The 27,277-nt window shown below is 42.3% G+C and overlaps 3 protein-coding genes and 1 long non-coding RNA gene across 6 annotated transcripts; 3 read left to right on the top strand and 1 right to left on the bottom strand.

Annotated features, from left to right (window-relative positions):
* Positions 1-11: 11 nt before the first annotated feature.
* josd2 (Josephin domain containing 2) lies at positions 12-4,427 on the bottom strand. 2 transcript variants are annotated; one of them, XM_034609830.1, is made up of 5 exons: positions 4,135-4,426; positions 3,779-3,907; positions 2,416-2,541; positions 1,747-1,941; positions 12-1,517 (listed from the first exon to the last, which is right to left on the bottom strand). In XM_034609830.1, the coding sequence occupies exons 2-5, from the start codon at positions 3,898-3,900 to the stop codon at positions 1,406-1,408; spliced, it is 555 nt and encodes a 184-aa protein (XP_034465721.1). In that variant the 5' UTR covers positions 3,901-3,907; positions 4,135-4,426; the 3' UTR covers positions 12-1,405. The 2 variants fall into 2 exon arrangements, with proteins under 2 accessions (XP_034465721.1, XP_034465722.1); XM_034609831.1 differs by having other exon boundaries at positions 3,779-4,427.
* Positions 4,428-5,584: 1,157 nt separating this feature from the next.
* Positions 5,585-10,558, top strand: ube2s (ubiquitin-conjugating enzyme E2S). Its single transcript, XM_034609829.1, has 4 exons — positions 5,585-5,783; positions 6,626-6,773; positions 8,656-8,846; positions 8,939-10,558. Exons 1-4 carry the CDS (start codon positions 5,781-5,783, stop codon positions 9,305-9,307), a joined length of 711 nt encoding a protein of 236 aa, XP_034465720.1. The 5' UTR covers positions 5,585-5,780; the 3' UTR covers positions 9,308-10,558.
* A 1,964-nt stretch (positions 10,559-12,522) lies between these two features.
* On the top strand, positions 12,523-15,681 carry LOC117776974. Its single transcript, XR_004616524.1, has 3 exons — positions 12,523-12,893; positions 13,062-13,285; positions 15,568-15,681. It is a non-coding gene; the product is annotated as an uncharacterized LOC117776974 (long non-coding RNA).
* LOC117776973 (protein shisa-7) lies at positions 15,682-24,202 on the top strand. Of its 2 annotated transcripts, XM_034611411.1 has the most exons (6): positions 15,682-17,922; positions 18,657-18,811; positions 19,235-19,300; positions 19,585-19,770; positions 19,864-20,412; positions 20,467-24,202. In XM_034611411.1, the coding sequence occupies exons 1-6, from the start codon at positions 17,156-17,158 to the stop codon at positions 20,847-20,849; spliced, it is 2,106 nt and encodes a 701-aa protein (XP_034467302.1). In that variant the 5' UTR covers positions 15,682-17,155; the 3' UTR covers positions 20,850-24,202. The 2 variants fall into 2 exon arrangements, with proteins under 2 accessions (XP_034467302.1, XP_034467301.1); XM_034611410.1 differs by having other exon boundaries at positions 19,864-24,202.
* Positions 24,203-27,277: the final 3,075 nt, after the last annotated feature.

Here is a 27,277-nt window from a genome sequence, read left to right as displayed (position 1 = left end):
TAACAGATTCATACTGAAAAGAGGAGGTCAAAGTTTAATATAAATAAGCTTCAATATAATGAACCTCTGAGCTTCTGAGGTGCGAGTTAGTCACTAGTGAGAACTGGAGACGGTGCTCCTTTCTTTTGGATATGCATAGATCAACAAGAGACGAGGTACAAACATTAAGGTTACATACAGTCACAGCACCAGAGCTCTTACATGTTTAACTCAACAACTTACAACTAATCAGGTGGATTTAATATTTTAAAAAGTGATTTTACTAACAACCATGCAACCACTGGTTAAAAGCTGCCGTTTATGAAGTATTTGTCATTCTCTGCTCATAAAGAAGAGTTTAAAAACACCTTTACTCAGGAGCAAAAATCCATCTAATATAATAATAATAATAATGTGACTTTTATCAAATTGACTGATAAGAATATTTCCATCTTGCCCAGCCCTGAGTTAACCCTTCGCAATCAACGTCATGTTTACTTAAATTAAATTTTGTCAAAGCTTCATTACTGTGTGGACTCTGTAACGTTGTCACACTACAGCAACAAAACTTGCACCAAAATGTAAGAAATTAAATAAATAACTATTAAGGGAAACAAAAGTTCCGAACAAAGTCTGAAGATGTGACTGATTTGTAGTAAGTTGTTGAAAACATGCTAAGACACTGGTATAGTCCTTCAACGTCTCAGCAGTTGACACCTTCACACAACATGTGCCTGTATGAACACACACAAAGACAAACGGTGCTAACTAATCTAACTCTGTAGTGCATAGAAAGTCTACAACGAAGGTCGTGGGAAGAGATGGTGCACCCAGGTGCTAAGAGATAACTGATAAGTTTTCACTTTACAATCTTGTACATACTAATCTACTTTTGGCATCTGGATAATAACAGTCCAGTGATGTCCTACTTGGCAAATTCAATTTTTTTTCTTCTGTTAATGTTTCCCTAATCAACATAGTCCAGTTATCTTTACTGCGAATGTAGATTATCATGCACAAACAATGTCTGCAATTTTTCTACCACAAAAACAGTGAAAGTTCAGTAACACAGTATGTCTCAAGTCAAGTATCACCAAACGCACTTATTGGCTTCAAACTTGCAGAACTGTTAGCTTAGATGCACCTTCTCAAACAAACGTACCAAGAGCAGGAGAGTGCAAGTACACGTTTTTTTCAAAAGTTGTTACAATCAAAACAGTTCTTCATTTCAGGAGTAAACGCCCGTCTCTGCTTCTCTTTGGAACTCCCTCTGTCTGTATATTTGCAGATACTTAAATGTATTTTAGTGCATTCCCTGAAGAGGTTTTTGAAATGAGGTGTTCGTTTAAAAAAAACAGTCAGTCATTTTTCCAGGAGTTTTTTTTTTCCATGCTAAAATGTAAAAGGTGTGTCCTGTGCCAAGGCATCACTTATTGGGATTGTCAGGGTTCAGCCATGAACCGTCCTCCTCCACGTCCCGCTGGACGACCAGGAGCATCTCTGCCACATCCTGAGAAAGCTGTTCACTGAGAAATGAGCTGGAACAAGGACGACAGGAGGGAGACGGTTAACACAACGTGGACACAGGCTATTAGATTACAAGAGAGCCGCATCCAAACACAAACAGTGAGGTAAGCCTCATGTGACCACTCATATGGGATGACTCACTCACTGAGACAGAGTCAGGGTTCAAGCAGCAAACGCCAAGTTTTAATCTAATTCAGAGCAGAAGCACGCACACACACTGATGTAAATACACATTCTTACCGTAGCTCTGCTTCTCCACCAATGCACATGGGACTCTTCAGTTTGGAGTCGAGGTTGTAGTATTGCCCGTTAACTTGCCGAACTGCGAGCCAGTGCCGCCGTCGGAGCGGGAGGGAAACGATCCCAAGCGATACTCGCGATGGAACGTTAAGAATAAAGCCCTGGATCTTCGACACACAAAGGCTCTGTACCGTCCTGCATTTAAAAAGTAACAGAGAAAGAGTGAATTAAACAAAACTTCCACTTTTAGATATTTTAGTTATCTGTTGATTATATTTGTTGCATTCCAGGAGATATTTAATGATGAACTGTTCATTACATCAACCTAGAACACAGATGCAATGCAATGTGCCCTTGGGTTGCACTTAATGATTTTCCAGTATAATAGTAAATATGGAATTAAAGAATTATCGTATATATGGAAATCAGTATCTCTTCATCTATCTGTGAATCCAAAGACTGTTCTTTGATTAAGACACAAAGGTCAACAAACAAATCAACAAACCCCCCCCAAAAAAACTACCACCTGAAAAACAAGCTGAGACATATGAGGGATGTTGTTAAGTGCTGTGTGTTCTGAGTTGGACTGTCCCATGTTAGAGCAGTAGCAGGCCTGTAGTTCCTGAAAATAAAGGTTTCTAATCACACAGGGCTCAGTGTCTCCCTCACCTGCGTTTGTCCCACCACACTGCAGCCAGTTCCCTGCTCTGTAGTGCTGCCATGATGACGTTGACGTCATAGTTCCCTGTTCCTAACACTGACCGATGAGGGTTCACCACACACTGTGGAGCCAGCCTGCGGAGAGAGCAACAGACCAATGAACCACTTTAAACTCAAAACCCACCAAGTATTTTAGTGCCCATTGGTGGGAAGGACTCTTCCTGCAAGAGCTGCTGGGAATCATGACCACACTCTGTCTGCTCTCTCCTGTGAGAATATCTTTGGGTTCTGTCAACTGTCATCCATGGTAATTTCAATTTCATGAAACTCTTTTTCAGGACATCCTTCATTCCAAAAAGACTTTGTTTTAAACAAAAGATTCTTTGAGTTCCTGGAGTCACATGGTTTCCCACAGGAAAATCTTTTTCATGAAGGCACATTGGATTGCATGCTGTTTAAATGTGCTTTACAAATAAACTCGCCTTGTCTTTAGCCAAGATCATGAGTCCCAGATCATGACTCACCTCGTCCCATAGTCAATTCATTTTGTAAATAACCTCCCTAACAATGGCAACACGTTTGGCTTGTTTGCTGTGCTCTTCACTTTTCCCTGAAGGTTAACGTTTCATTTCATACATATTTATCTTTTTTCAAACTGGTTATCAAACCGTAGGTAACATATTCAAATCTATTTTTTATAAACTCTAGTCTTCCTTGAATGATAAAATGCAGAAACCTGCAGGGTCACAAACTGTGAAGATTCAGTCAGTTGCTGCATAAAAGGTAAAACAATCATGTTTTCATGGGGAACAATATGTAAAAAAATGATTATGATGTCTTTATTAAGTAACTTTAGTGAAGGATATAAACTGTTATTTGTCTGTTTAATAAGAACAACTCACTGGAACTAAAGCAGTTTAATCCAACAGTCCTGAAACAATTCCTCCCTTAGTGAAGTCTTTGTTGAATTGTTTGTATATAAAAGATGTGTTGATTCATATCTACGATCATTCTGCAGGTGACAGTTTCTGGTGCTGTTGAAACTACATTGTGTTGTACAGAGAGGTGGATTTGATATTTAGACAACTCCCATTGATTTGAATTGGGAGGACGAAACAATAGAAACACGTGTAATCAGCTGCATTTAATTCGAAATGCAGGAGACAACAACTTTGTGCAGAAAGCCACGTTTTCCATTAACTTGCAAACAAATTGGACATTTACAAATGTTTAGATGGAGCTGGGGGACAGTAGTGTGTCGAGGGGGAAGCTGCCTCAGCAAACTACGGTTATTTCATGTGATCTGACTCGTGCTTTAGACGTGTGGTGTGCTGGTCCCACACACCGACACGTCGTGCAGTTGCTTCCCTACCGTTTGCAGATGTCATCGGCTGTCTCCTTGGTGAACACCCGCTCCTGGAGCACGTTGTTCAGTGCGTGGATGGCGCACAGCTCCAGTCGTTGCTTCTCATGAAACACGTCTCCTTCGCTCATGCTAATGCTGAACACACACAGACAAGGGAAAAAAGCAACGTTAGCGAAGTCCACACCGGGTTACAGATGGTTAGCGAACGCAGCAGCTAACCACTCAGCTAACCCACAAGTCTTCAGCTAGCGGCTAAAGGAGGCTAACGTGTGGACGCCCCCTGGTTACACTTCATATCTGGCTGCTGACAGTTTGCAGGAAGCCACTGTTGTTAACCACAGCAGCTACACGAGGCCACTGACCTGCTGATGAAGCGGTTCCTCGTTTGAAAGATGCTGGAGTCTGACAGCTACATCCAGAACAACCGGAAGCAGAGCCCGTTGTTGTTGTTGTGTTGTTGTTGTGCGGTAGCCACGCCCATTTACGGTACACACACACACACAGGAGGACCAGAGACACGCTTCACTTCAACCTTTAACTTTTAAAATTAATAATATATACAAATCAATAGTATAAATACATCTTGAAGGTAAGTTACCTCTTTGTTTAGGATCAGCGAACTTAACGCTCTCAACCCACCAGGCTCTGTCCCTGCTAATAACTACAGGCGTTATGTTAGTGCGCCATCTAGTGTTCAGTCTGATTGTTGGTGGTGAAGATGATCTATCTATCTATCTATCTATCTATCTATCTATCTATCTATCTATCTATCTATCTATCTATCTATCTGTCTATCTATCTATCTGTCCATCTGTCTGTCTATCTATTTACACTCTTGAGACTTTACTATCTGTCACTAACTTCCTGTGGCTTACTTTACTTTGCACAATCCATTCTCAAGTGTTATTTACAACGTTTTACACGATCCCTTCCCTGGTGCTTATATATGTATATATATATATATATATATTTATGCTTGCACAAACACACCACAGCAAATTATTTGTATGTGTAAACCTACTTGGCAATTAACTCGATTTTGATTCTGATTCTAATATCAAATTAAGTAAAATAAATTAAACTACAGAAAAAGATTATTGGTCTATATATGTTGCATTTTACTGCTACAGCTCTGTCTAAACCGGCAGCCACAACAATAAATTGCAGCTAAGAAATGAATGCATCAATAGTAATAGTCCAATAATATAACATAATAACACACACTCTGCATTACCGCTTTACTGCATTGTGTTTGTTAGTCTGACACCTAAGTTATATTTTCTGATCGTATTTAAGATAAGATAAGATAAGATAAAACTTCATTGATCCACACACCGGGGAAACTAGAGAATACAAATTATTTTTAAAACTATGTACATTATATCCACCTTTAAGTGTAGTGGTTTGTATAGAAATGTTATTAGGTAAAGTGCAGTGGCACAGGATGATTGTACGAGCAAGTAGAAAAACCATTTGTACATAAATATAAAGGACATATTGTGATGTGCAGATGACACAGATGTGCCTAAAGTTACTTTCTGTTGAAACTAGTACAAATAGTAAAAGTATTTACGTATTTACATACTTTTACTAAAGCAACATACATGTTGTACTTTCAACTGTACTTTCAATTGTTTAAGTGCTGCTGGAGGCGGGGTCTGGAGCTGAGTTTTTCAAACAGACCAATAGCTGACCAGTATCCGTCTCGTTTTCGACACCGTGTGGCTGACAGAGCTTTGGACTGTGACACACGGACAACACTGCATCGTGATTGGCTGAAGCTCTGCACCGTCCGCCATCAGGAAGAAGCCCATTGGTCGGCGCTGGTAGGTTAAACCGAGGATCGTATTTTTGTTCCTGTGTCAACGGGAAAAAAGAAAAGAGCAGCAGCCAGTGAGACTAAGTTGACATCAAAGATATTATTTTACTTTCAAGCATTAACGGAAAAGACGCCTCGGACCTCTCACCAGCCAGGAGACCCCCAACTCTACAGAAGTCCTTTTTAAAGATGGTAAGACACCTAGCCGAGCTCAATGCTAACGGCTAACCAGAGTAGCCGCTAGCTTGATCCGATGTTTAGCCGTCGCCATCCGTCGAGCTTTTAATTGGGGGGTTCTGTCTATTCACTGGAGTCTGTGACCATTGTTGAGATTCATTATCTGCGATTGGATGAATTTAACTCATCAATTGAATTTAATAAAGACGATGTCACCTATTTAGAACCCACAGGATAGCTTTAACTCTATCTGGTCGGGGCAAGGCTAGCATTGCTAATGCTAAGGTAAAGTTCCCTCTGGACGGATGTTACACCATTGCTCCAGTAAAACAGTGAAGATATTGGGGACGTAGAGATGTCAGATAATCACGTTAATCATGTTATGTTAAAACCTATGCGAGGATACACATGTGGTGTCACAACCTGAAAGCTAAAACTTTGCAGCCCCACATCAAACCGATCAGGGTCTGTTCTCTTCTTACACGGATATTGAGTGATCATTCATTCTTGTTTCATTATTTAAGAAAACGTACACCGTAAGGTTATCGTGGATATTATTAAAAGGGATCAAACTGCTTTGTTTTAGTCTCAAAATAATTTATCATAATAATTCAAGCTAATACCGGTTTTCAATGTTATCTCAAGTTTGATGTGGCATTATTGCATAAGTCAAATTGCAGGTGCCAAACAAGTTGCCTATCTGAAGGAAACACAACCAACATTTTAGCTGCATATAAGTTCCATTTTATAAGTGAAACGTTTATTATTAAGAAATCCCTGGCTTATAGTTTTTCCCTTTTGTTGAAGCCCTATGTTTGTATATGTTCTTAACCTGATACATGTTTGTTTCTCTCCAGAACTCTAATGTGGAGAATTTGCCGCCTCATATTCTTCGCTTGGTTTACAAAGAGGTTTCAGCCTTAGCTGCGGACCCCCCCGAGGGTATTAAGATCTATCCAAGCGATGAAGACATAACTGAACTGCACACAGCCATAGAAGGACCAGGTGAGGATTACACAGTGATGGGCTTTCTGTGTTGGGTAGTGCTTACTGAATTTACATATAGAAAAACCATTGTGGAGGACAATGGGAATGGACTACACCTGATCTTTCCATTACTGGAGGTGTTTTCTTGTCCTCGTCAGCCAGCGCATGTTACCGCTCCTCTGCTTTAAGATAGAAGTTCGCCACACCGTAGCATCCCATTGTATAAGCCATTGAAAATTATCATGCGGAAATTAAACACCAATTGCGTGCAGCAGTGAATGGCTCATACAAATACAGGTTTTGAAATTTCAGATATTGTTGGCTGTTGCCCAGTAAAGTTTAGAGTTTTCCATAAATGCCAGGGAATTCTTTAATGTGCCAATGGCCAGACATTAAAATGGTTCTATCCGACTTTTATTTTACACTCTAAAGTCACGTCACTGTCACTTTCTATAACCATACATATTTAATTATAGCCTACTTATAAACAGATGAAGGACCTTTTGTCATCTGACGCCCGGACCTTCAAGTATCAGAAACAAGTAGAATAAACTACTGACACCCTGTGTCGGCCTAAACACATCAGAGAAACACAGATTTTTTTTATGTGAAACTGTTCTACACACACCTGTGGGTTCATATTTAAATTACATTTTACTCATGACCATTTATAAAATATTCAATTACAAGAAAAATGAGAAGGAGCTTGAACTCAAGAAGACAACTTAAGCTCACTTTGTTGAGCAGAACACCCCCAATGATAGACACGTGATACAATGTCTTCTGTCAGAACGTCGAGTAAGTAATCATTCTGTTAGTTTGGAACAATATACAAATGCCAACAGAGTAACATGAGCAATTGTCACCTCCAATTCTGAAGATGTCTTGCACAGCATCCCAATATATCTCCCTCCACTTGGGCCAGCCAACAGCACATCTATGAAAGACTAGAATTGCTGTCACTCTCTATGTTACATGTAGGTGTTTGCATCCTATTGGAAACTTAATTCTTAAGTATGCATTCCTAAATCATGTTGTGAGCTTACGTCTTGCCACTGGTGTAATACGCAAAAGAGATGAAGTTGGTGCCTCTCTGTCGGGGGCATCTGAATTAGATGTGAAAGTCCATGAGCGTAGACTCTACAATGTGTTGCTAGTTGGCCCTTTATCTATAACCTGACCTTGGGTATTGCTCACAGAACGGAGTATGTGTGGAATTAAACAGGCACTGTTCTCCTAATGGTGCTGTACTGATGTAATGTGTCAGGATGTTCAAAGAATCCTCAACAACAGCTGCACGAGACAAACGACACAAAACAACATCGTTTGGTCTTAACACAAGTGCGTGTTCATTTGCATGTAGAGCGGGGAAGTGAGATGTGGTCACAGGAGATGCATCCAGGGCGCATTTTAATACCAGGTGTGAACACGCGTACTTAATGCTGGCCACTTGTGGTTGGATCTCTCAGGGCAGATGTTAATAGCAGGTGTGTACGGGGCCTATGAGCTCATTGTTTCAGACCTTGTTATTGTTAAGCAGGCCTTGAAGAGCCTGACAATTGTCCACATTTTATTAACTCCTCATATTGCTTTCCTCTGTCCCAGGACAATACACTTATAAGCTATTGCAGGTAATGTATTCATTATTTTCAAGTGGCAGTGGAGTACATTTCATAAGGTCACATTTTTATTAGAGTGTACGTTTTCATCAGAACTGAAATGGATTATAATAAAGTCGAGAAGTTTCAACTAAATGATCCACGACTGACTTGGATTTAACGTTTTCCTTTTTGTGTGAGTCGACTCGATTGCAGCTCTCTGGCCCGCTTTCTTTTTATGGAGCAAGTTTGGCACAGTCTTGACATATTGTTCATTTGATGAATTATTTATGCTTTGACAGAGGGAACTCCATTTGCTGGTGGCATTTTCCGAATGCGTCTGGTCCTTGGGAAGGACTTCCCTGCGGTTCCACCCAAGGGGTATTTCCTGACCAAGATTTTTCACCCCAATGTCGGTCACAAGGGAGAGATCTGTGTCAACGTGTTGAAACGGGACTGGAAGGCAGAACTTGGCCTCAGACACGTCTTACTTGTAAGATGAATAATCACTCTTCATTGTTCTGAGTATCAACTTTGTTTCCTCCAATTTTAAATTTCTTATCTTCTCTTTTTGTTTCCCAACAGACGATCAAGTGTCTTCTCATCCATCCAAACCCAGAATCGGCTCTGAACGAAGAGGCCGGGCGTTTGCTGTTAGAGGACTATGCAGAATACGAGTCCCGCGCTCGTCTGCTTACAGAAATCCACGCCATGAGTGGGCCTGGCGGGACATCTGGGGCTCCTCCGGACTCCAATGATGGCCCACAGCCAAAGAAGCACGCAGGTGACCCCACAAAGAGAGCGGGACCCAGTGCAGCAGCTATGCCAGCAACGCTGGGTAATGGAGCTAGCGGAGCCAGTACCACCACCAGCAATAACAGTAGTAGTAGTAGCAGTAATAATGTAGCAGGGAAAAAGAAAGCAGATAAAAAGCGTGCATTGAGGCGACTTTAATACCTCAGCGAGATTCTCAGTGTGTGTGTGTGTGCGCGTTTGTGTGTGTGCGTGCGTGCGTGTGCGAGAGTGTAAATATAAATATGAAGTGTGCTAATGATGTTTTGATTCTCCTTTTTGCTGACTCTTTCTACCACCAGTCCAATCTTTCCCCTTTGTACTCATACCTTACACTTGGTTTTGCCACGACTTTGTCCTGTTGGCATTATATTGAGGTTGGTTAATTATTTCCATACCTGAAGACATTGTGAAAAATACTTGTTCCTATAGACTTTTCAGGATATCATGCCATCATTTGTATCTTTTCCTTGGCCGTTTTATGAGTGAATGACATAGGTAATTATTTTCACTTTGTAAAACATGGCCTCTAATGTCTGGCCATTGACGAAACAAAGCTAATGTTGCCTCAGACTCAGACTCTTTTTTTTAAAGTGTTTCCTGATAAACGCTGCTGTGATGGTACTGTGTACTGCTCAGCCAGGCCCACTGTTGAGTCTAAATCACGATGCTACTTACAATTTAAATCAGGTTTTCAAACTGAGCTCAAAAGGAAGTGATGGTAGAAGATGTTTTAACAATAATGTAAGAAGTCAGAATTGGGAGAGACATAATTGTTAATGTCACACAAAATTGTCATGTTTTTAAAATGAATTTTTCATAACTGAACTGAATGAAGTAAAGCTATGGAGTCTCAAAGCCCTTTAAATTTCTTTTATTTCTCTGTTTCACTGTCCAATATTTTCAAAAGCTGTTTATAATTGACATTATCCATATTCAGCTGTCTTGTCGTCGTGTGTGAAGACATAGATCAGTGGCTGTACGGGAACAGGGTAGGTTGACAAACAACTCTTATTAAACAAAAAGAATCATCTATTCTCTGTATTAACACAGTGATGTGACTTGAACCACCCCTGCTTCCCCTACCAAGCAGTATGTGCTCTTACATACCCAGCTCTCCTACCAGCCATGTGGGTACCAGAGAATACATCAGTAGCAGAACTTCCACGTTTGATAGAAACTGTCTCCCCACCCGTTGCACCGGCAGGGTTTCTCTGGCAGGTTTTCTCTCTGATCTAAATGCATGCGGGGCCTACATTTCCCAAGGAAACACACTGAAGCGCTGTCTTAAAGTGGATGGAAAATGTGCCTCTGAAACTCCTGTTAATGTGCAGACTGTCGGCGGGATATTTTGTGTCCATTTTAAATTATTTAAATAAATAAAACATTGAAATATGAGAAGTGAAATAAAAATGACTCGTTTACTCATTTATTTGGCTTTGCTTGCTTATGTTAACAATGTTCGATGATGGGGTGAGAGTGTTTTGGTATAAAGACTGAGATCAGTTGGGGTGAAGCGTTTAGTGCTCGGTGACGTACAATTGCACTTCATTTTGTTTATAGTGGTCTCCTGTTCTGCAGTGATGGAATAACCATTATGAGCAAACCAGTAATTGCATCCACCCCAGCAAACCAGAGAGTGAAAGTGCACCCGGTGGAGCGTCATCGGCGCTTCTAATGAAGGGCTCCACTGACCTCTGCTGCAGACTGGCTGCGGCCCACCCACCTGTGTAGAAATAGCAGCGTGCCATGCAGGTAATTATCAGGCCTGTCTCAGACTCCTGGGGTTCCACAGAACCCTTTATACCTTTTCTCTTTGGAAACTCTTACCTCCTCACAGTGGTATTGAATTCCCCTATTAATGCAAAGACAATTTTCCCTTTGTGAGATCACCATCAGATTTATTGGGTAAGTATGTCAACACAAGGAATTTGGTTTCAGCTGTTAGTGACTCAAGGAGACGATGTACAAGCAATATACAGCAATAATGAGCACCACCCATAGGAATGAAATGATGGTGTATATCTAGAGGGTGCAACAATTCTGAAGATACGAGAGCAGCTATGGTTTAACAGATGATTCAGGTCAGCTCTTCACGAGGAGAGAAACTGCTCCTGTGTCTTGTTAGAGTGTAAAGTGCTCTGTAATGCCAACCAGAGGGAAGGAGTTAATAAAGTTTGCAAGGTGTGAGGAATCTGTGATCGGTTTCCTGGCTCTCGAAGACAACAAGTCCTGGTGGGTGGCCAGTGGAGCACCAATAATCCTTTTTCTGCCGTTAATATCAGCCTGTTTGGTCGAGTTGGCCATCGTCTGTCGTCTAAAGGACTTCATGACCACAGATGTCAGGGCAACAGGTCTGTCGTCATGTAGCCCTGCGTTGGAGTGTTTTCCTGGGGAGTGGGGGATGGTGGTGGAGCAGTTGAAGCAGGGGGGGGGGGGGGATTTCACACAGCTCCAGGTATCTGTTGAAGCTCTGTGTGATAGTCCTAAGTCCTCTCCGTACTGATGCTGGCTCATTTGATGAACCCATTTTCAGGGAGGCTTCTGTTTGGCTCTGAACCATGGCTCGTGTTAATTGTAGCATTTGCTCAGGTGTTCGCCAGCACACGCTCATCCTCAGAAAAGCTGATGTCATAGGCCTCTGTCACACACTGGTTCATCCAGGTTGCCATTACTGCCTCAAAAACACCCCAGTTGATGCAGCATGCGTCAGATGTAGGCCTTCAGGAAACATATGCTGTGCTTTCCTGTGTCACACAACTAATTGGGATTATCGTGATTCATCCTAATGTGTCACTGATTTCACCTCATGTAAACAGAATGCTTAGAGTTACAATTTACAGAGAATCCCCAACCTGGTTTCATTCATATGCTGAGGATGGTGAGGGGGCAGTTACTTTATGTGACGATGGACTGAAGCCAAACTAAATCCTTTCTTTTTTTTACGAACCTCACATTTTACCTCTCGCTCCACTGTGTGTGGAGATTTTGTGGCTCAGCCAGTCCACAAACTTAAAGAGATTTCTGAATTGCCAATGTAGGCCCGTCTCTAATTGACAGTTTCGTTCACGCTCCAGTGTCAAAGCATTTGCGCCAATCCGCTTCTCCTCTCCGTTTTCATCGCTTTCATAATTGCCACCAACATAATGACACAGTTGCTGTGGCAACCGTGTCTCTCGGTGTCGCTCCTTTTTTTTCCCTCTCTCCCTCAGTTTGTATGTGTGTGTGTTTGTGTGTATCTCTGAGGTCTTCAATTTACTGGCCGTTTTAATACAAGAGCAAGTTTGTCTGTTTTCTTTTCTTTTTATCTCATCCCTGTCTTTTACTCTTCATAAAGAACAGTAGGCAAATTATCAAAATCCTTGAGTGATTTTTGTCTTCTTGTACCAGAGCCTGTAAAACGCAATCCAACTCCACCGGGGCTATTCACCTAATGAGAAAATAAAGATGAACGCCACCAGTTGAATGGGCCTAATGATCATCATCAGCAGCAGCAGCATCGCGGAGCTGGAGACTCTCATCAGCACCAGAGCGAGCGACCAATCACAGCGCTCCTCGGCTGACGGACCCCGGTGAGGTCCAGGCGCAGTTTCAGGCGGTGTAAAGGAAGTGATGGAGGGAAGCAGCCGTGGTCAGTAGTAGTAGAGAAAAGGAGAAAGTTGAAGCTTGAGAGACGTTTCTTTTTTTTCACTTTTAAGATTTCGAACATCTGAACTGCTGCTGCTGCGTCTTCTCCAGGACACAGGCGGTAACTTGACGGGATTTTCCCATCGAATTGCTTTTGTCACATGCATCAGACAAACCTCAGAACATCTCCACGGGCACTGACTCTCTTCTCTCTCTCTCTCTCTCTCTCTTTCTTTCCTGTTCGCCTTTTATTTTTCTTCTCCTCCTGCCTACAACGATGGATTATCAGAAACCGGATGGAAACAGATGAAGAACGATTGAGATCTGCAGCACAGTTGTTTTTTTCCTTTTCTTTATCAAAAAGAAGCATTCAAAGCAGGCGTCAGCTCCAGCAACAGTTCAAGCTGTCCTGATCAGCTCGCGCCACAATAACAGGCTGCCATCTGACAGAGACACAGTGCGCAGGCTCTCCCAGCGCTGCACTCCAGCATCAGACCCCAGAGCAACGCACAGGTAAGACACGACATTTAATGCACCTTCTCTTAACGCAGCATCCATCCCTGAATATCAGGCACACGGTGTTTTATTTCCTTCGCTGCGCGTTTTTTTGCGCGAGGTAGAAAAACCCAGTTTGGCATCTGTTTTAAACGGAGCCAGGAGGACGTCAAACAAAACATTTGGATGAAAGCTGCGCCACAGAAACATCCACACACACGCACGCACGCACGCACACACACACTCACACACACACGCAGTGGCAGACATGTTTTTCATCACTTTGATCGACAAATGCCAGCACACTGCGACATTAGGAACATATTGATGTTAAGATAACACGTACGCGCACGGAGACGCATCCAGCCGGACTACACACACACACACCGGCACGGATACACCCACGCACTCTCTGCCTTCTGATACAAGCACGTCTTGTCCATAACCCGCATGCTTGTTCATTGCAACTTATTAAGTGTACAGAGGATTGTGCAGTGGCGTGAGGAGCCGATGCGCAACATCTCCGGGCTGATGCAAAGTCACTGCGCAGCGTCTATTTGACTGACGGGACTGAAAGCAGCTGCTGCTTTCACCCTCATTCTGTGTTTTCAGTCGTTTCTGTTCACCTTTTATTCCCCCCCACCGATTCACATCATTAAAAAAAAGAAGCCATTTTGTTTCATTTCTATAACAAACACCTGTTGAAGTGGTCGCATGCTCAGCCGTCTGCACAGATGCTGCAGCCAAACTAACGCAGCCGCGTTGCTTCGTGCACTGCTCACATCACACACACACACACACGCACACGCACACGCACACACACGCACAAACGCACAATTGCTCCAGCACAATGCCAGGAAATGTGTTGGAAATGGTTTTGTCCTCCCTCCAGTGGCCATGTAACTCAGGGATGCATCTTCACAGCTCTCTCTCTCTCTCTCTCTCTCTCTCTGTCTCTCTCTCTCTCTCTCTCTCTCTCTCTCTGTCTCTCTCTCTCTCTCTCTCTCTCTCTCTCTCTCTCTCTCTCTCTCTCTCTCTCTCTCTCTGTGTTAGTGTGTGAGAGTGTGTGTCTTCAGGGATAGTTACAAGAACATTTTGCTGCTCTTGTTTGTTGAGTCTTGTTGCTGCAAAGATGTGAAATTAGAGTTTTGGGGCTTTTGGGTGCAGAATGACAGGAATGCAATTATCTGAATGAATGTTTCTCATATGAATTTGCATTGTAACTGCACATTTGTTGGGGGGGGATTTAGGATGGTTTGGGTATTTGTCCAGAAAATCCTCATGTAGTGAAGTGAGTCAGAGCAAAAAAATAAGAAAGAAAAAAGATGGAAGTTGAGCAGGGCTGGAAGATGACAGCGTAAAGCCGTCAGTGTCATCACATCGAGCAAGAGACGGGGCAGATGTGAATTTGAGAATCCGGTTCTGGTTAATGGGTGTAGATTGGATTCTGCCTCCCTTCTCTTTCACTGCCGCTTTCACTCACACACACACACAGACAGAGCTGCAGTGCTATTCTGAGAGAGTTAGCTGCCTCAACCCACGCACAGAATCTGAGAATGAGAGAAAGGCAGAACGAGGGAGAAGGAGGAGAAGGAGGGAGCAAGAGGAATAAAAGGGGAGGCAGAGGCTGACTACAAGGAGGTTTACAGAATGTCTACTATAGTCTCTCACACACACACGTACACACGTACACACACACACACACACACACACACACACACACACACACACACACACACACACACACACACACACACACACACACACACACACACACACACACACACAAAGCTTTTGTACAGTTTCATATTCTCCCTCTCTAAGTGTTCTAACAGCAGCCCTTGATTAGCACTCTTTTTGTGTGTGGCACGCACTGTATTTGCAGATCTGTTTGGTGGTGCTGTTTGTGTGATGTGCTATGTTGTATTGGTAAGTGCTGGGAGAAATGTACTTGATTCTGTGCCACCCACTCACCGCCCTCCCACTCACGGTCGTCTCTGCATCTATACCTCTGGCTCTTCCCCGCTCGCCACAATCTCTTTGCTCATTTAAATCCCTACCCTGCATTTATCCCTCTGCTCCCTTTCTCTCTCCCTTTCTCCATCGCTGGCTTTTCAGGAGCGTGTTCCTCCTGCAGCCAAACACACACACACACACTAACACACCCACAATGCACAAACGCACATAACGCAATTAATACAAAAATGACAGTGTCGTGTGCACATACGAACAGGTGTCAATAAGTGAGGAGAAGAGGTGGCCGAGCTTCTTTCTAATCACGTCTCTCGTTTGTGTTGCAGTTGGACACTCGGACAACACATACCAGGTTTGGCTCTGGAGATCGAGCCGAACGTTTCGAGGCGACAAGAAGACAAATTCTCCTCTCGGAACATTAGTCAGTAGGAGAACTGCTGAACTCTCCTCCGAAGGTTAGAGGAGCATGTAACTGAAACAAGCGGAGCCCTCGGTGATTTCAGCATTCTGTCTCCCCCATCTGTGCCTACATTCTCTGCTACAGATAGGGACGTTTTTGATAATTACATATAATTATAATTTCTGTGGGAGACAGATCTGCCTCTGTCTATTATTGCCAACACCTCCAACACAATCACTTCACACATTTACATATTTCTCAACAAAAGTGATATTCTTTGAACCTCTGAGACAAATCAAGAATAATTTTTACTTAAAGAGACATGTCACATGGAGACGCGCTGTGCCATTCAGTTCATATCTAATGAGTTATTTTGTGCCTAAAAGCTGAATGCAGAGCGTTTAAAAACCAGCGACATCTGCCTCGTTTTGCAATGTGCTTCACAGGCCGGGAATCGTTCCCTTGGTTTATGCTTACTCCTGATTTTCAGTTGTTACAGTCTTCTAGCACTTAAGCTGAGGCTGCCTCATTATCACCCCCGTCCCAATCACAGTAACAGTATGTGCCAGGCGAGTACGGATGCACATTAATCCGACAACAGAAAAGATTGAGATAAAGTACATAGTGTATCTATAGATGTGCTCAGAAGAGGCGAACATGGAGATAAGTCCCTGCTACAGAGAAACCAGGCACCATTAATGGACAGCGGTGCAGTCGGTTATTTCAATTCGATTGTTTACAATGCTAAAAAATGTATGAAAAGAGTTGTAGATTTCATTCATTTTTCCAGAAAATAATCTCTCACATCTTAAACAAGTGCCAATTCTGAATGTATGCAGTGCCAGACTGAAATAGTCATCCAGGAGTGAACAAAATAGATATAACTGTTTACATCTGACAAAGCACCGGCCATAGACTATTGTTCAAGTCAGCACAGGAATGTATAGGACTGCCATATTTTATTAAAAAATACTTGCTAGTGATTTCTACTGGGCTTTGTGCTCACAAGATATATTTCCATTCAGCACAGTGCGTCAGATACATGTAGTTTTGCCCAGTGGGACGTGCAGAAGAAGACGTTACAGACTAAAAGCATGAAGATTTTTGATTTCAGCTTGTCGTCTTTACAAAGCTGCATCCATTTTAGTGCTGTAGACTCGAGAGGTGCTCCTGATGAAGTCATTACACAGTTCCTTTCTAGCAGTAAATTAAAACAGTTTTAATTCAACTGTTCCTACGAACTGATTTTGATAGTGTTTACATTTTTACTGTTCCTGGCCTTTTCTTTTATTACAAAATATAAACACTCCGCCAAAACAAAACCACCTTTTTTTCAAATTTCTTCACCGAACCTCACTGAATGAAACTACTGATACGCAATCAATATTCAGAAGGTTGTGCATGCTTCCTGAATATTTCACATGGCATTCTAGTGGGTTAAACTGCACAAGCGGATACAGCGTTGTAACTGCATTGACTCAACAACAGAAAATAGATCTCTTAGTCATGTAAAAATGACGCCCACCACCAATCTCCGAGTCCTCGCTGTCTCCCTGCTCTCCCTCCTTACTTCCCCAATTACCACTGTTGTGGAGACCTCTCCGTCCTCCCCTCCTCAGCACACAGACCCCACAGGGAGGCCGTTCACAGAGGAGCCCATGACGGGCCCCAGCCCCTCGCTCCTGCTCCTCGCCATCCAGGCCAATCTCAGGCCAGCTGCTCTCCAAGGCAGGACCAAAACGGCTGAGAAATTTCCAGAGACCTCAGAGGGAGTTCTCGAGGCGCCTCCAAGGCCCCTGCCCCAGGTCATGTTACCCAAGGATGTGACTACAACGGACGCCCTTGCTCCGCCCTTAGGCGCAGCCCTGGTACCGCGCAGTCAACCACAGCTGATGGATGGATGGATGGATGTATGTCGGGGGTATTACGACGTGATGGGACACTTTGACAGCGCCTTCAACTGCTCCAAGGACACCTTCGTCGTCTGCTGTGGAACCTGCCACTACCGGTTCTGCTGTCCAGAGCGTAGCCGACAACTGGACCAGGACAGCTGTAGAAACTATGACTCTCCAGACTGGGCCAAGCCACAGACAGACACCATGGATTTACCAGATGAGCTAGGTTCCGACCCAGACTATGATCCGCTGAAGCAACAGAGCCACAACACCGGCTTCGTCATCGGCGGCGTGATCGTGTTCATGGTGGCTGTCGCTGTGGGCATCAAGGTGGTCTTCAACAAGGTGCAACAGGAGGCCAACCAGAGGGACCTTAACATGCCCAGGTGAGGTTTCTTTCATCGCATACGTGAATACTGTAATGAAATGAGGTATTTAGGTCTCCATAAATGGACTAGATTCATCCGGGAAACATATTAAAACATATTTGATCTTCATTGAGGGGCTGCTGCTGTTTTCCTTTCCTCTGGGCTTGTTATCTTATATATGGCCCATAAACTTAACAATATACTGTATGTGTGCATTTTTGTACAAGTTACATTTTTCATTGGCCGGTGGAGGACAATGACAGTGGAACAATATGTAGTGGTGGACTAGTCTTTGAATCACTAAAATAATATTATTATAAATATATTTTTAAGAAACAGTTTTGTAATTTTAGACAAATTCATTATTCCAGACTACGAGCAGGTTGATTTAAAAAAAGATAACAGCTGATTCCTGTGTAAATCAAATGCAGTTTATTATTGGAAAATTTAAGATGGATGTTTATAAATTAAAATAATAAAAATAACAAAAACTTTATTTATTCTAATACTTTAAAATAAATTAAGTTTATGTAATTGCCTTTATCCTCTCATGATATGGTTGAGCTTTCACCGATCAAATATAAACCGATCTCATGTCCAAACTAATCAATCACACAATGATCCTAATCTTGAATCATAAACTTACAATGGTTTCATAATGTTGGTAGAAACTGATTTGATATTACAGCCGGGCATTTATTGTCAAATTTAATCTCACGTTTCCTTCTTGTCTTTGTTTGTTTCACCATCAGAGCCCTGGTGGACATGTTGCGGCACCAGTCCAGTCCGGTTCAGCAGGATGAGAGGAACAACAGCGTGGCTCTGACTGTGGGGGACGGACATGGGACGCTGGGGAGAGCTCCAAAAAATCTTTACGCCCCAGGACAGCCCACCAAGGACAACAGATGTGAGGGTGCAGGGCTTTTCACAGCATACAGCACAGTGAATAGCACAATTTGATGCACAATCAGAGCTTTTGTAACTGCATCCTTTGTATTCAGAGGAATTTGTGTGTGTGTGTGTGTTTGTCTCATCTCTAAGATATTTTTGAGACAAGGAAAATAAATATCCTCGAAGGTGGTGTGTAATATATAGAAATCTGTATCCTCAGTTCTTTCTCTTAACTCTCCACACCAGAATTCAAGTAGTGAAAGGCACAGGAGACAGAAATGTTTATTAAATATTTGCCTGATATGATCATATGTAGGTAAAGTGATGCAGGTGTGAGCATAACTGCCGTGATCTTTTGATGCTAAAATACCATATTAGCTTGAAACTGCCTGACATCCATTTTGCGAGCTGATTACCTTCTGTTCTTCTCTTCTTACAGTGGGCAATTTGCAGCACAATTTCATCCACTCGTCAGGCTCCAGTCCCAAACACACCGCAACGATCGGTAAGGCAGCTGCTGAAAGCCTGGCACCTGAATAAATGACATGTAATCACCACAATGCTTCATTTACTTTAATTCAGGTTCGTCTTAAGCTCTCATTCATCCCAACAGTAATAACGATTATCTTAGCTTTGGTCGCTTGTGTAAGATTTGAAAGCGAGAGTTAAAATCTGTGTGTTCCAGTGAATGTTAGCAGATTCCCACACGCTGCCACGTGCAGGGCGCTATATCCAGAGGGGGCGAACCTCATTTAACACACAGCGGTTTTCTCCCTGTGGTCTCCGTAGAACGCACCCCGCGGATGAACAATGCTCAGCTGGCAGCTGGAGGCACCCTGCTCTCCAGTAAACACAACAACACCAAATCCCAGCCGTCCTTCCACCACTCCCTGCACAACCTGGCTCAGCTGCCTCCCTCCTATGAGAGCGCCACCAAGCCAGAGCTCAACAGATACTCCTCGCTCAAACGTCTCGGTGAGTTCCTTCATTTTGAGAAACAAGGACAAATGTTCCAGCATTCGTAATTATCTGCTGATTCTATTTACTCTGGTTTTGTTTGGTTTCCAGAAAAAGGTCTTGATGAGTACTCGTCTGGTTACTGCACCACCAAGCGCCGGCCTCACACAGCCCAGCCGGCCCTCCAGTCCTCTCAGCATCACCTCCACTGGGGGGGAGACTACACCCTAGGTGGAAGAGGAACCCTCCCCAGGCACGCAGCTCGCCCATGGATCCCACCGCCGCCATCTGGTATGCCTGCCTCACCTACCCCCAATCCTTACCCCTTGGATCCCCCGGAACCACAGTACATCAACTCCAACTACGATACTCTGTCCAAACCCCCAAGAAAAGTTAAGTCCAGTGATCAGCTGCTCAACATGGGTGACGTCCCTGGTAACACAGGGACTCTGTCCCGGCTGTCCAAGAACCAGCAACACCAGTACTACAAAGCCATGGTTGCCTCCAATAAGAACTCGAACACACAGACCCTCACTCGCAAGGCCCAGGACCGGCAGGAGAGACAGGATAGACAGGAGCGGCTGCTCATGTCACCAGACCACCTGGAAGACAGGATGGGGGTTGGTGGTATGGGTGTTGTGGATCCATACGCCCACACAGGGGGGAACGCCCACACAGGGGGGAACGCCCACACAGGGGGGAATGCCCACACAGGGGGGAACGTCCCCACGCTGCCTCGCCAGCAGAAGGCCCAGTCCCAGCAGAACGTCTGCGCCACACCCTCCCTGGACCGGCACCACATGATCAAGATGAACTCTCACCCCACGTCCGGAAGAGAGCAGGAGAGGAACACGCCGATGACGGGCCACATGAGCGGGGGCATGGGCTGGGCAGGGGAGATGCCCGGGGCGGGGGTCGTCATGGGAACGGGAACACTAGGGGGCCACAGCGCCAGGAGGATGGCGTTTGCAGCAAAAAGGCAGAACACCATTGAGCAGCTACATTTCATACCGGGTGGGGGCGGCGGGGGGTCAGGAGGAAGTGGGGGAAGCAATCAGGGGATCAGGACAGGGAGTAAAAATGAGGTGACGGTGTGAGGGTGCATGACTAATGTCGAGTTTACCCCTCATGTAAGGCATGGGAATAGATCACCTTTCTGCATTTAACTACTAGATATACGACGACAAGAAATACAACTAGAAGTATAAAGTATAGTAACAGTATAATGTGTTTAGGCTATTCAAATTAGTGTTATCTTGTAATTAAATAGCTTAAATATGATTACTTAATTAAAAATCTAGCTGGGGAATATCTGTTCCAATTATGTGATAGCCTACATCAGCCATATTTTGTAACAGAATTTGCCATATTGCCATATACAGCAGGTGCCATTACTTGTAGAGAGACTGACAAGAAGGGAGAAACAAAACCAATAGAAGTGTCGTTCATGCTTTGTTTTTATATATATATATAAATATATATATGTTTTTCAAGAAGTACTCAGGAGCCATATTAGATAGGGAACCAGATGACATAAAAAAAGAGGTTGATGAAGAGGAGGACCACGTGGAAGAGGAGGACCACGTGGAAATATTGTATCACAGAATTTCATCGAGAATTGAGCCAATCACCTGCTCGACTGTCAACCCGCCCAGCCCTCGCCATCTACGATTTATTTAAACTGAATCTCACTACCCGTGAGATTCAGTGCCTCGTGGACCAGATGAGTCTGAATGAACCGTGTGCCTGGTGAGGTTCTTTTTTTTTTTTTTTTTTAGATCTGAGACTCTGCTCAACCAACCTCGTCCTGACACAAGGAGACAGAACTGCTTTTTATGTTGCTTCCTATGTAAACAAGCGGACAAGGTGGCGGCTGTTTACTGACTGGGACACAGCAGCCTGACGCCACTGGCGGGACTCTGCGCCCGATCTGAACTGCGGACGTACCCACACTACCAATCTGACGCCTGGGTTGCCTAGTTCCATGTGACCTTAAAACAGAACCCCAGAGGACCTCACACTCTGATCACTGTTACACTGCCCAAGTGTAAGCTGATGTTACACTACGTTATGGGTAAGTTTTCCCATCAGTGTTCCCAACCTGTAAGACCAGTGGGCTACCAAATGATAAAGAGCCATCAGACAGAATATTCATATTTATAAAAAATCTTGACATTAACGCGAGTCACGAGATTACAAAACAGAATGACGTGTTCAGTTTACCAATAAAAGGGCAACTTGCTTAAATGTAGGTTGAGGAGCAAAGGTTTTTCCACAGAGCACAAGTGAATAGACCATGACGCAGAGGTTGCACTTACACAACTGTCCTTCAAAGCCATTTATGGAGATACAAAGAGAATACCACAGAAGAAGCTGGTCTGACAATCACCATTTTATTCTTCTCACCAGGTGACAAATTATACGAGTCAGTGATATTTTTTACAGTCAAAGGATCGGCTTCAGAGCGAGCCAAAAGAAAACCACACAAACAAACCTCTGAGTCAGGAGAGAGGGCAAACCGAGGCCGTCTCCTCCTGCGTGGCTCCTGCAGCCATGAGCGACTTGGGTGGTTAGGAAGCCCCTCCCATTCCTCCAGACGAGGACCTTGCTGTATCATAACGCACTTCAGCCAGTACGAGTTTAAAAAGAGAAAAGAGAAAAAAAGAACAAAAAAAACCCATCAATAACGACGCTTATCAATACTAAGGGCTATCCTATCCTATATACTGTAGTATGTGATATCTGTGGTCCATATAAGATGCTATCTCTTTCTCTTGATTTCGTGTTGATATCGTCATGATGTATTGAGTATTAATGTGTACAAAAAACAAGAGCAATCAAAGCACAGTTCAAAGAGAGACGGAGACAAAACTTTGCACAAATCTACCCCCTGATATTTGCACCAGATACGAAACCTGCTTTGTATCGCGTCCTTGAGGTTTACATTCTGTACGAGCACGGCTGGAGGTGTGACTGATCAGCGTATCGAGAGGTTGTACTGAGAGCGGAGGAGTTTTCTTTAAATCGACAGAAGTCAGAGAGAATTACACAGATCAATGGAGGAACGTGTTCCTGCTCGGTTTTTGTTCAGTCATTTGGAAGGATACAGAGATTTAAATGCTGATCAACACAAACACAGACTTCATTCGGACAATCTTCCTATACACAGTGCTAAATGTAGTTGTTCTGAATATGATGGAGTGTTATTATTAATAATTATTATAACTGTTATGGTTATTATTAACAATTATCTTATGGTGTGATGTTCTTTTACTTGGTGGGATTTAAGTGTTTATTGTTTTTAGATAACTAGCGTTCTCATGACTAGTTTTTCATACATCTGGTCATAAATTCAAGTTTGAAAAAAAAAAACCATTCTAAATCTTGATGCATGCCAGCTCCATTTCATTGAGAGGCATTTTACAGTATGCCCGGATTTTAAGGTCACCCATGCTTCTATGGCCAGTTTCTCCAGCTGTATGTACTGTGTCTAGACATCGGCCTTATGACTCCTTGATCTCAAGTGATTACTCATTGGTTTCCACACTGGTTACAAAACACATCGATTGAAATAATCTGCAGCCTTCTGAACGTATGACGGTGTTTTAACAGGCAGTGAGGGGCGGAGGCGTTTGGGACAGGCCGGCCACCAGGTGAGAGACAGTCCCTTGTCTCCTCTGCAGCAGCCTGGCCCATTAACTTGTTATGGGTTGTTCACACAAAAAAACCTTGATGCCATAATGTATGTGTGTTCGGTTGAATGTTTACTATAAACCTTGGGAGAAAACCTGAGGTCCGACGGAAACCTTTGAGTGCAGTGTCTTTTTCAGGGAATTAGGACAGATGACATAAAGTAGTTTTAGATTTTTTAATAGAGCCACAAAAAGGTCTGTAGCAAAGTCTGTAATATCTCACAAGCCATATCCATCGAGACTCATCGTCACACTTTTATAAATGGTTAATCTAATTTGTGCAAGTATCGTATTTTGTATAGCTAGTACAATCAGAATATTTTGAGTGATCTCTTCGACATTAATTTGAGGATTCCGCAAACTATGTGTTAGTATTTATTGAATTGTACAGTGCCAAACTCATAGCATTTTGTTGTCTTTCTATTGTTGTAGCCTCCTACATGGCTACAGGGGTGATTTCTTTTTCACAACTGAGAACTAATACACAGGCGAGTTCAGAAAGAAATGAATGAATATGGTGTGTGTTTTTACCACGATGAATTCATTTAGAGCGGGGATGGTTCACGGCCACCTGAAATGTAAAGCATTGCTTACAGTGAATTGTACGATCTGGGACAATGTCCGGTAATGAAATTCATGGATTTATTTTCATGCCTATAAATTTCAAAACAACCCTTTTGTTATTGCTTGATGCATTTGATCCCCTTGGATACGACAGTGACTTACAGAGAATTTGTATAATAAAGTTGGTGGAAAAAAATAATGTTTTGTCATTCATTATGGAGCATGACATTCCTTTTTTTTTAAACTTCACTTTAATCTGAGTATATGGAACATTTAATAATTAATTAACACTGTGTAAACCAGGCTCATACATGTTTTTAATTATACATTATTAATCTCTTAGGGAAACATAGGTCCTATTTATTATGAAGTGTCTTGTTGTCAGACCTATCCGTCTAAGATCAATAACATAGATCTGAAATCAATATTTATATATAATATAATATCTTGAGCCTTAGTAATTTGCTATAAAATCAAATTAAATTGAGTTTGAACTAAAACACATGGTTAACTCGTGAATTATCGTTTCAGCAGAAAATGTGGAGCAACACAGACATTTTCAGTGGAGAAATTAAAATGTATTCTTATCAATGTTATTTTACTTAGTAGCAATATTACAAAATATAAATGTCCCATTGTAAATAAAAATCCTGCTGTGAAAATGTAATTTAAATAAAAAATATGTAACAGTACATACTTAACGCCACTCATACAGTTGTTGGGTTGTTATTACAGATGCATTTATATGCAGGTAGCATTTTACTATTGTTGGTTGAGGAAGAGATTATTACATATTATTAATGTAGTTGAATATATCAATGTAACAGCACATCATCTTTTTTAAACCCATAATATATTTATATGTAAAATTATAATCTGCTAAGTAGCTAACTTTACAGGTTAATGCAGTGGAGTCAGAAGTACATTATTTTCCCAGACTTGGAGTGGAGATGAATTTTGAAGTAGCAGAAAATGTATATATCCAAATGAAATACAGGTAAAATAAACTTTAAATAATCCACTTACCGTCTACAGCATTTTGTGCCACTTGACATTGATGGTTATTATGGAAGAACATGCCTGAACTGTTGGATGGCCTGAGGTAGTTTCTCTATTTTTGCCAATATGTCTCACTCACTTTAGGTCAAGTTTCCAACCAGGATGTTACATTATAAAGAAACAAGAATAAAGAACTTTTTTTTTTTAAATAAGGGGTCAAACCAGAGGCAACCACCAGCCATATATTGATAAAAATCCTTCAGTAGGATAGTGAGCACACAGAGCTTTTGATAAAATCCCCCTCTCACCAGGCTGCGAGATATTGTGTAAGCCACGGTATGACCATATAGCACCAGTGGGAGTGGACAGCTGTGCTTTTAAATTAAATGAAAAGGGGAAATTGTCCTCATATAATTTGAAGCACTGGGCCACCGGAGTTATATCACACTGTACAAACTGTGGGATCAGGGTTACAGAGATCATATATAAATCCTCCTGTGAATACATTTATTGCACTGAGATGTATGCAGGCTTAAATAAAAAAGAACAGATGTGCGGATGTACAAATAATTTCAACAGGACGTACACGAGGGGTATAACAATATGTTAGACTTAGGCAGTGAATGCCGGCCGAGGATGCACTGCAAAGACTGTAATCTTTGTAATTTTCCCATTTCACCAGCAGGAGGTTCAGTGGCTCCTCGGCTCTGAGACAAATAGTCACTGAAGGTTTTAATCTTGAGGGTAATATGTTATAACCGTTAAACTACTACCTACAGAGGAAGTGTAGCATATGTGGAGTTTACTGGAAAAGCAGAACAAATCCCTAATGGCACTAATTCCTAACGGTTGTTCATGGCTGCTAACCTGCCCACACAGTCCAACACCTGCCACCATTCACACACACTATATGAGCGGATGCACCATACATCTGCTGAAGTGAGAACCTGTTTTCCACAAATGATGCTCAGTTTATGAGCAGCCTCATACTGCAACTGAGAGAGCAAATATGAAAGAAGATTTTATTTCACATTCAAACTACAAATGTGTGTGTGAGCGAATTCAGGCTTTCAGGGCCTTTGATTGTCCGGATCCAAATATTCTGTGTCCTACGTTGTTCATGCACATGATTAGCATCTTCACCAAGGCATGATTAACCATCCTTAAAAATCAGGGAGATGAAATTATTCACATCTCTGTGATTGAAATGATTGCATTTTAATTTAGCCTGAGGTTTTGTACCTGTGTTTTAAACAACTTCTTTCTCAGAGCTTTAGAAGAACAAAACTTATAATATGATAATTGTCAAACATATAATGGGACTTAATCATCATATTGATCCAACAATGGTGTTTGTTGATTTGCAGCTGTTCACTTAAGCAGTTTTATTATGAATGAAGAACGACTGAGACCGCGAATGGATCAACAATGATTTTTCTTTATGCATATATGCATCTCCATTAATAAATTTAAGAAACATTTAATGTAAAATCTCTGTTGCTGTTATTTGTTCTTACAACTATTAGTGTGTTTTAGTATCCTATAAAACAGTCAAGACAAAAAAACTGGACAGAAGACTGACTGGAAGTGGTGTAGATTTCCCTTTAATGATATCAAATGTACTTTTAATGTTGTTCTTAATGTTTAATCAAACTGTCGGAGGTGCTTTCCCATTCTTCAATTCCTTTATACAGTATATATTTTATACATATGTCTGTGAGGCATATATCAACTCAGACTGACTTGTGACTTATTGAAAATAATATTAACACTAAGGGGGTCACACCCTGGATGTCTGGCACGTGACAGCACATCAACGAATTTTTCCTCCGCGAGCACACCCAGACGATGCAGTTCATTATGCAGACGTTCCACATTTAACATGTACCTATAGGGCTGTGCAAAAGTTTTAGGCACCTGAAGTGGTTTAGATGTTCGGCTCTGGTCGCTCCTACAATTCTGCAGAATGACAATGAGCCCAAACATACAACCGGAGTCATAAAGCGAAGACTAGAAGGAAAAGGATATATAAGATATATAAGAAGCAATATTGCAAAAATATAAATGTCCCATTTTAAATAAAGGTCCTGTAGTTAAATTGTTACTTAAATAAAAAATATGTAACCGTGCATATTTATAGCCGCTCATATAGTTGTTGGGTTGTTATTACAGATGCATTTATATGTAGGTAGCAGTTTACTATTGTGGGTTGAGAAAGAGAGTATTACCGTCATGTAGTTGAATGTTTCAATGTAAAAGCACATCATATT

This window comes from Hippoglossus hippoglossus, chromosome 16, assembly GCF_009819705.1.
Source record: "Hippoglossus hippoglossus isolate fHipHip1 chromosome 16, fHipHip1.pri, whole genome shotgun sequence".
NCBI classification, from domain to species: Eukaryota; Metazoa; Chordata; class Actinopteri; order Pleuronectiformes; family Pleuronectidae; genus Hippoglossus; species Hippoglossus hippoglossus.
Note: the sequence above shows the minus strand (reverse complement) of the source record. Positions and strands in the feature narration are given on the sequence as shown.

What these genes read in the sequence shown, in the direction of transcription:
- ube2s (XM_034609829.1), top strand. An exon ending in CACAGCCATAGAAGGACCAG is followed by an intron (nt 6,774 to 8,655) that starts GTGAGGATTACA and finishes ATGCTTTGACAG; the next exon opens with AGGGAACTCCATTTGCTGGT. An exon ending in GCCTCAGACACGTCTTACTT is followed by an intron (nt 8,847 to 8,938) that starts GTAAGATGAATA and finishes GTTTCCCAACAG; the next exon opens with ACGATCAAGTGTCTTCTCAT.
- LOC117776973 (XM_034611410.1), top strand. Translation starts at nt 17,156, where the DNA reads ATGACGCCCACCACCAATCTCCGAGTCCTCGCTGTCTCCCTGCTCTCC. An exon ending in CAAACACACCGCAACGATCG is followed by an intron (nt 19,301 to 19,584) that starts GTAAGGCAGCTG and finishes TGGTCTCCGTAG; the next exon opens with AACGCACCCCGCGGATGAAC. An exon ending in CTCCTCGCTCAAACGTCTCG is followed by an intron (nt 19,771 to 19,863) that starts GTGAGTTCCTTC and finishes TTTGGTTTCCAG; the next exon opens with AAAAAGGTCTTGATGAGTAC.
- josd2 (XM_034609831.1), bottom strand. Translation starts at nt 3,900, where the DNA reads ATGAGCGAAGGAGACGTGTTTCATGAGAAGCAACGACTGGAGCTGTGC. An exon ending in GCCGATGACATCTGCAAACG is followed by an intron (nt 2,542 to 3,778) that starts GTAGGGAAGCAA and finishes CTCTCTCCGCAG; the next exon opens with GCTGGCTCCACAGTGTGTGG. An exon ending in GTGTGGTGGGACAAACGCAG is followed by an intron (nt 1,942 to 2,415) that starts GTGAGGGAGACA and finishes TTTTAAATGCAG; the next exon opens with GACGGTACAGAGCCTTTGTG.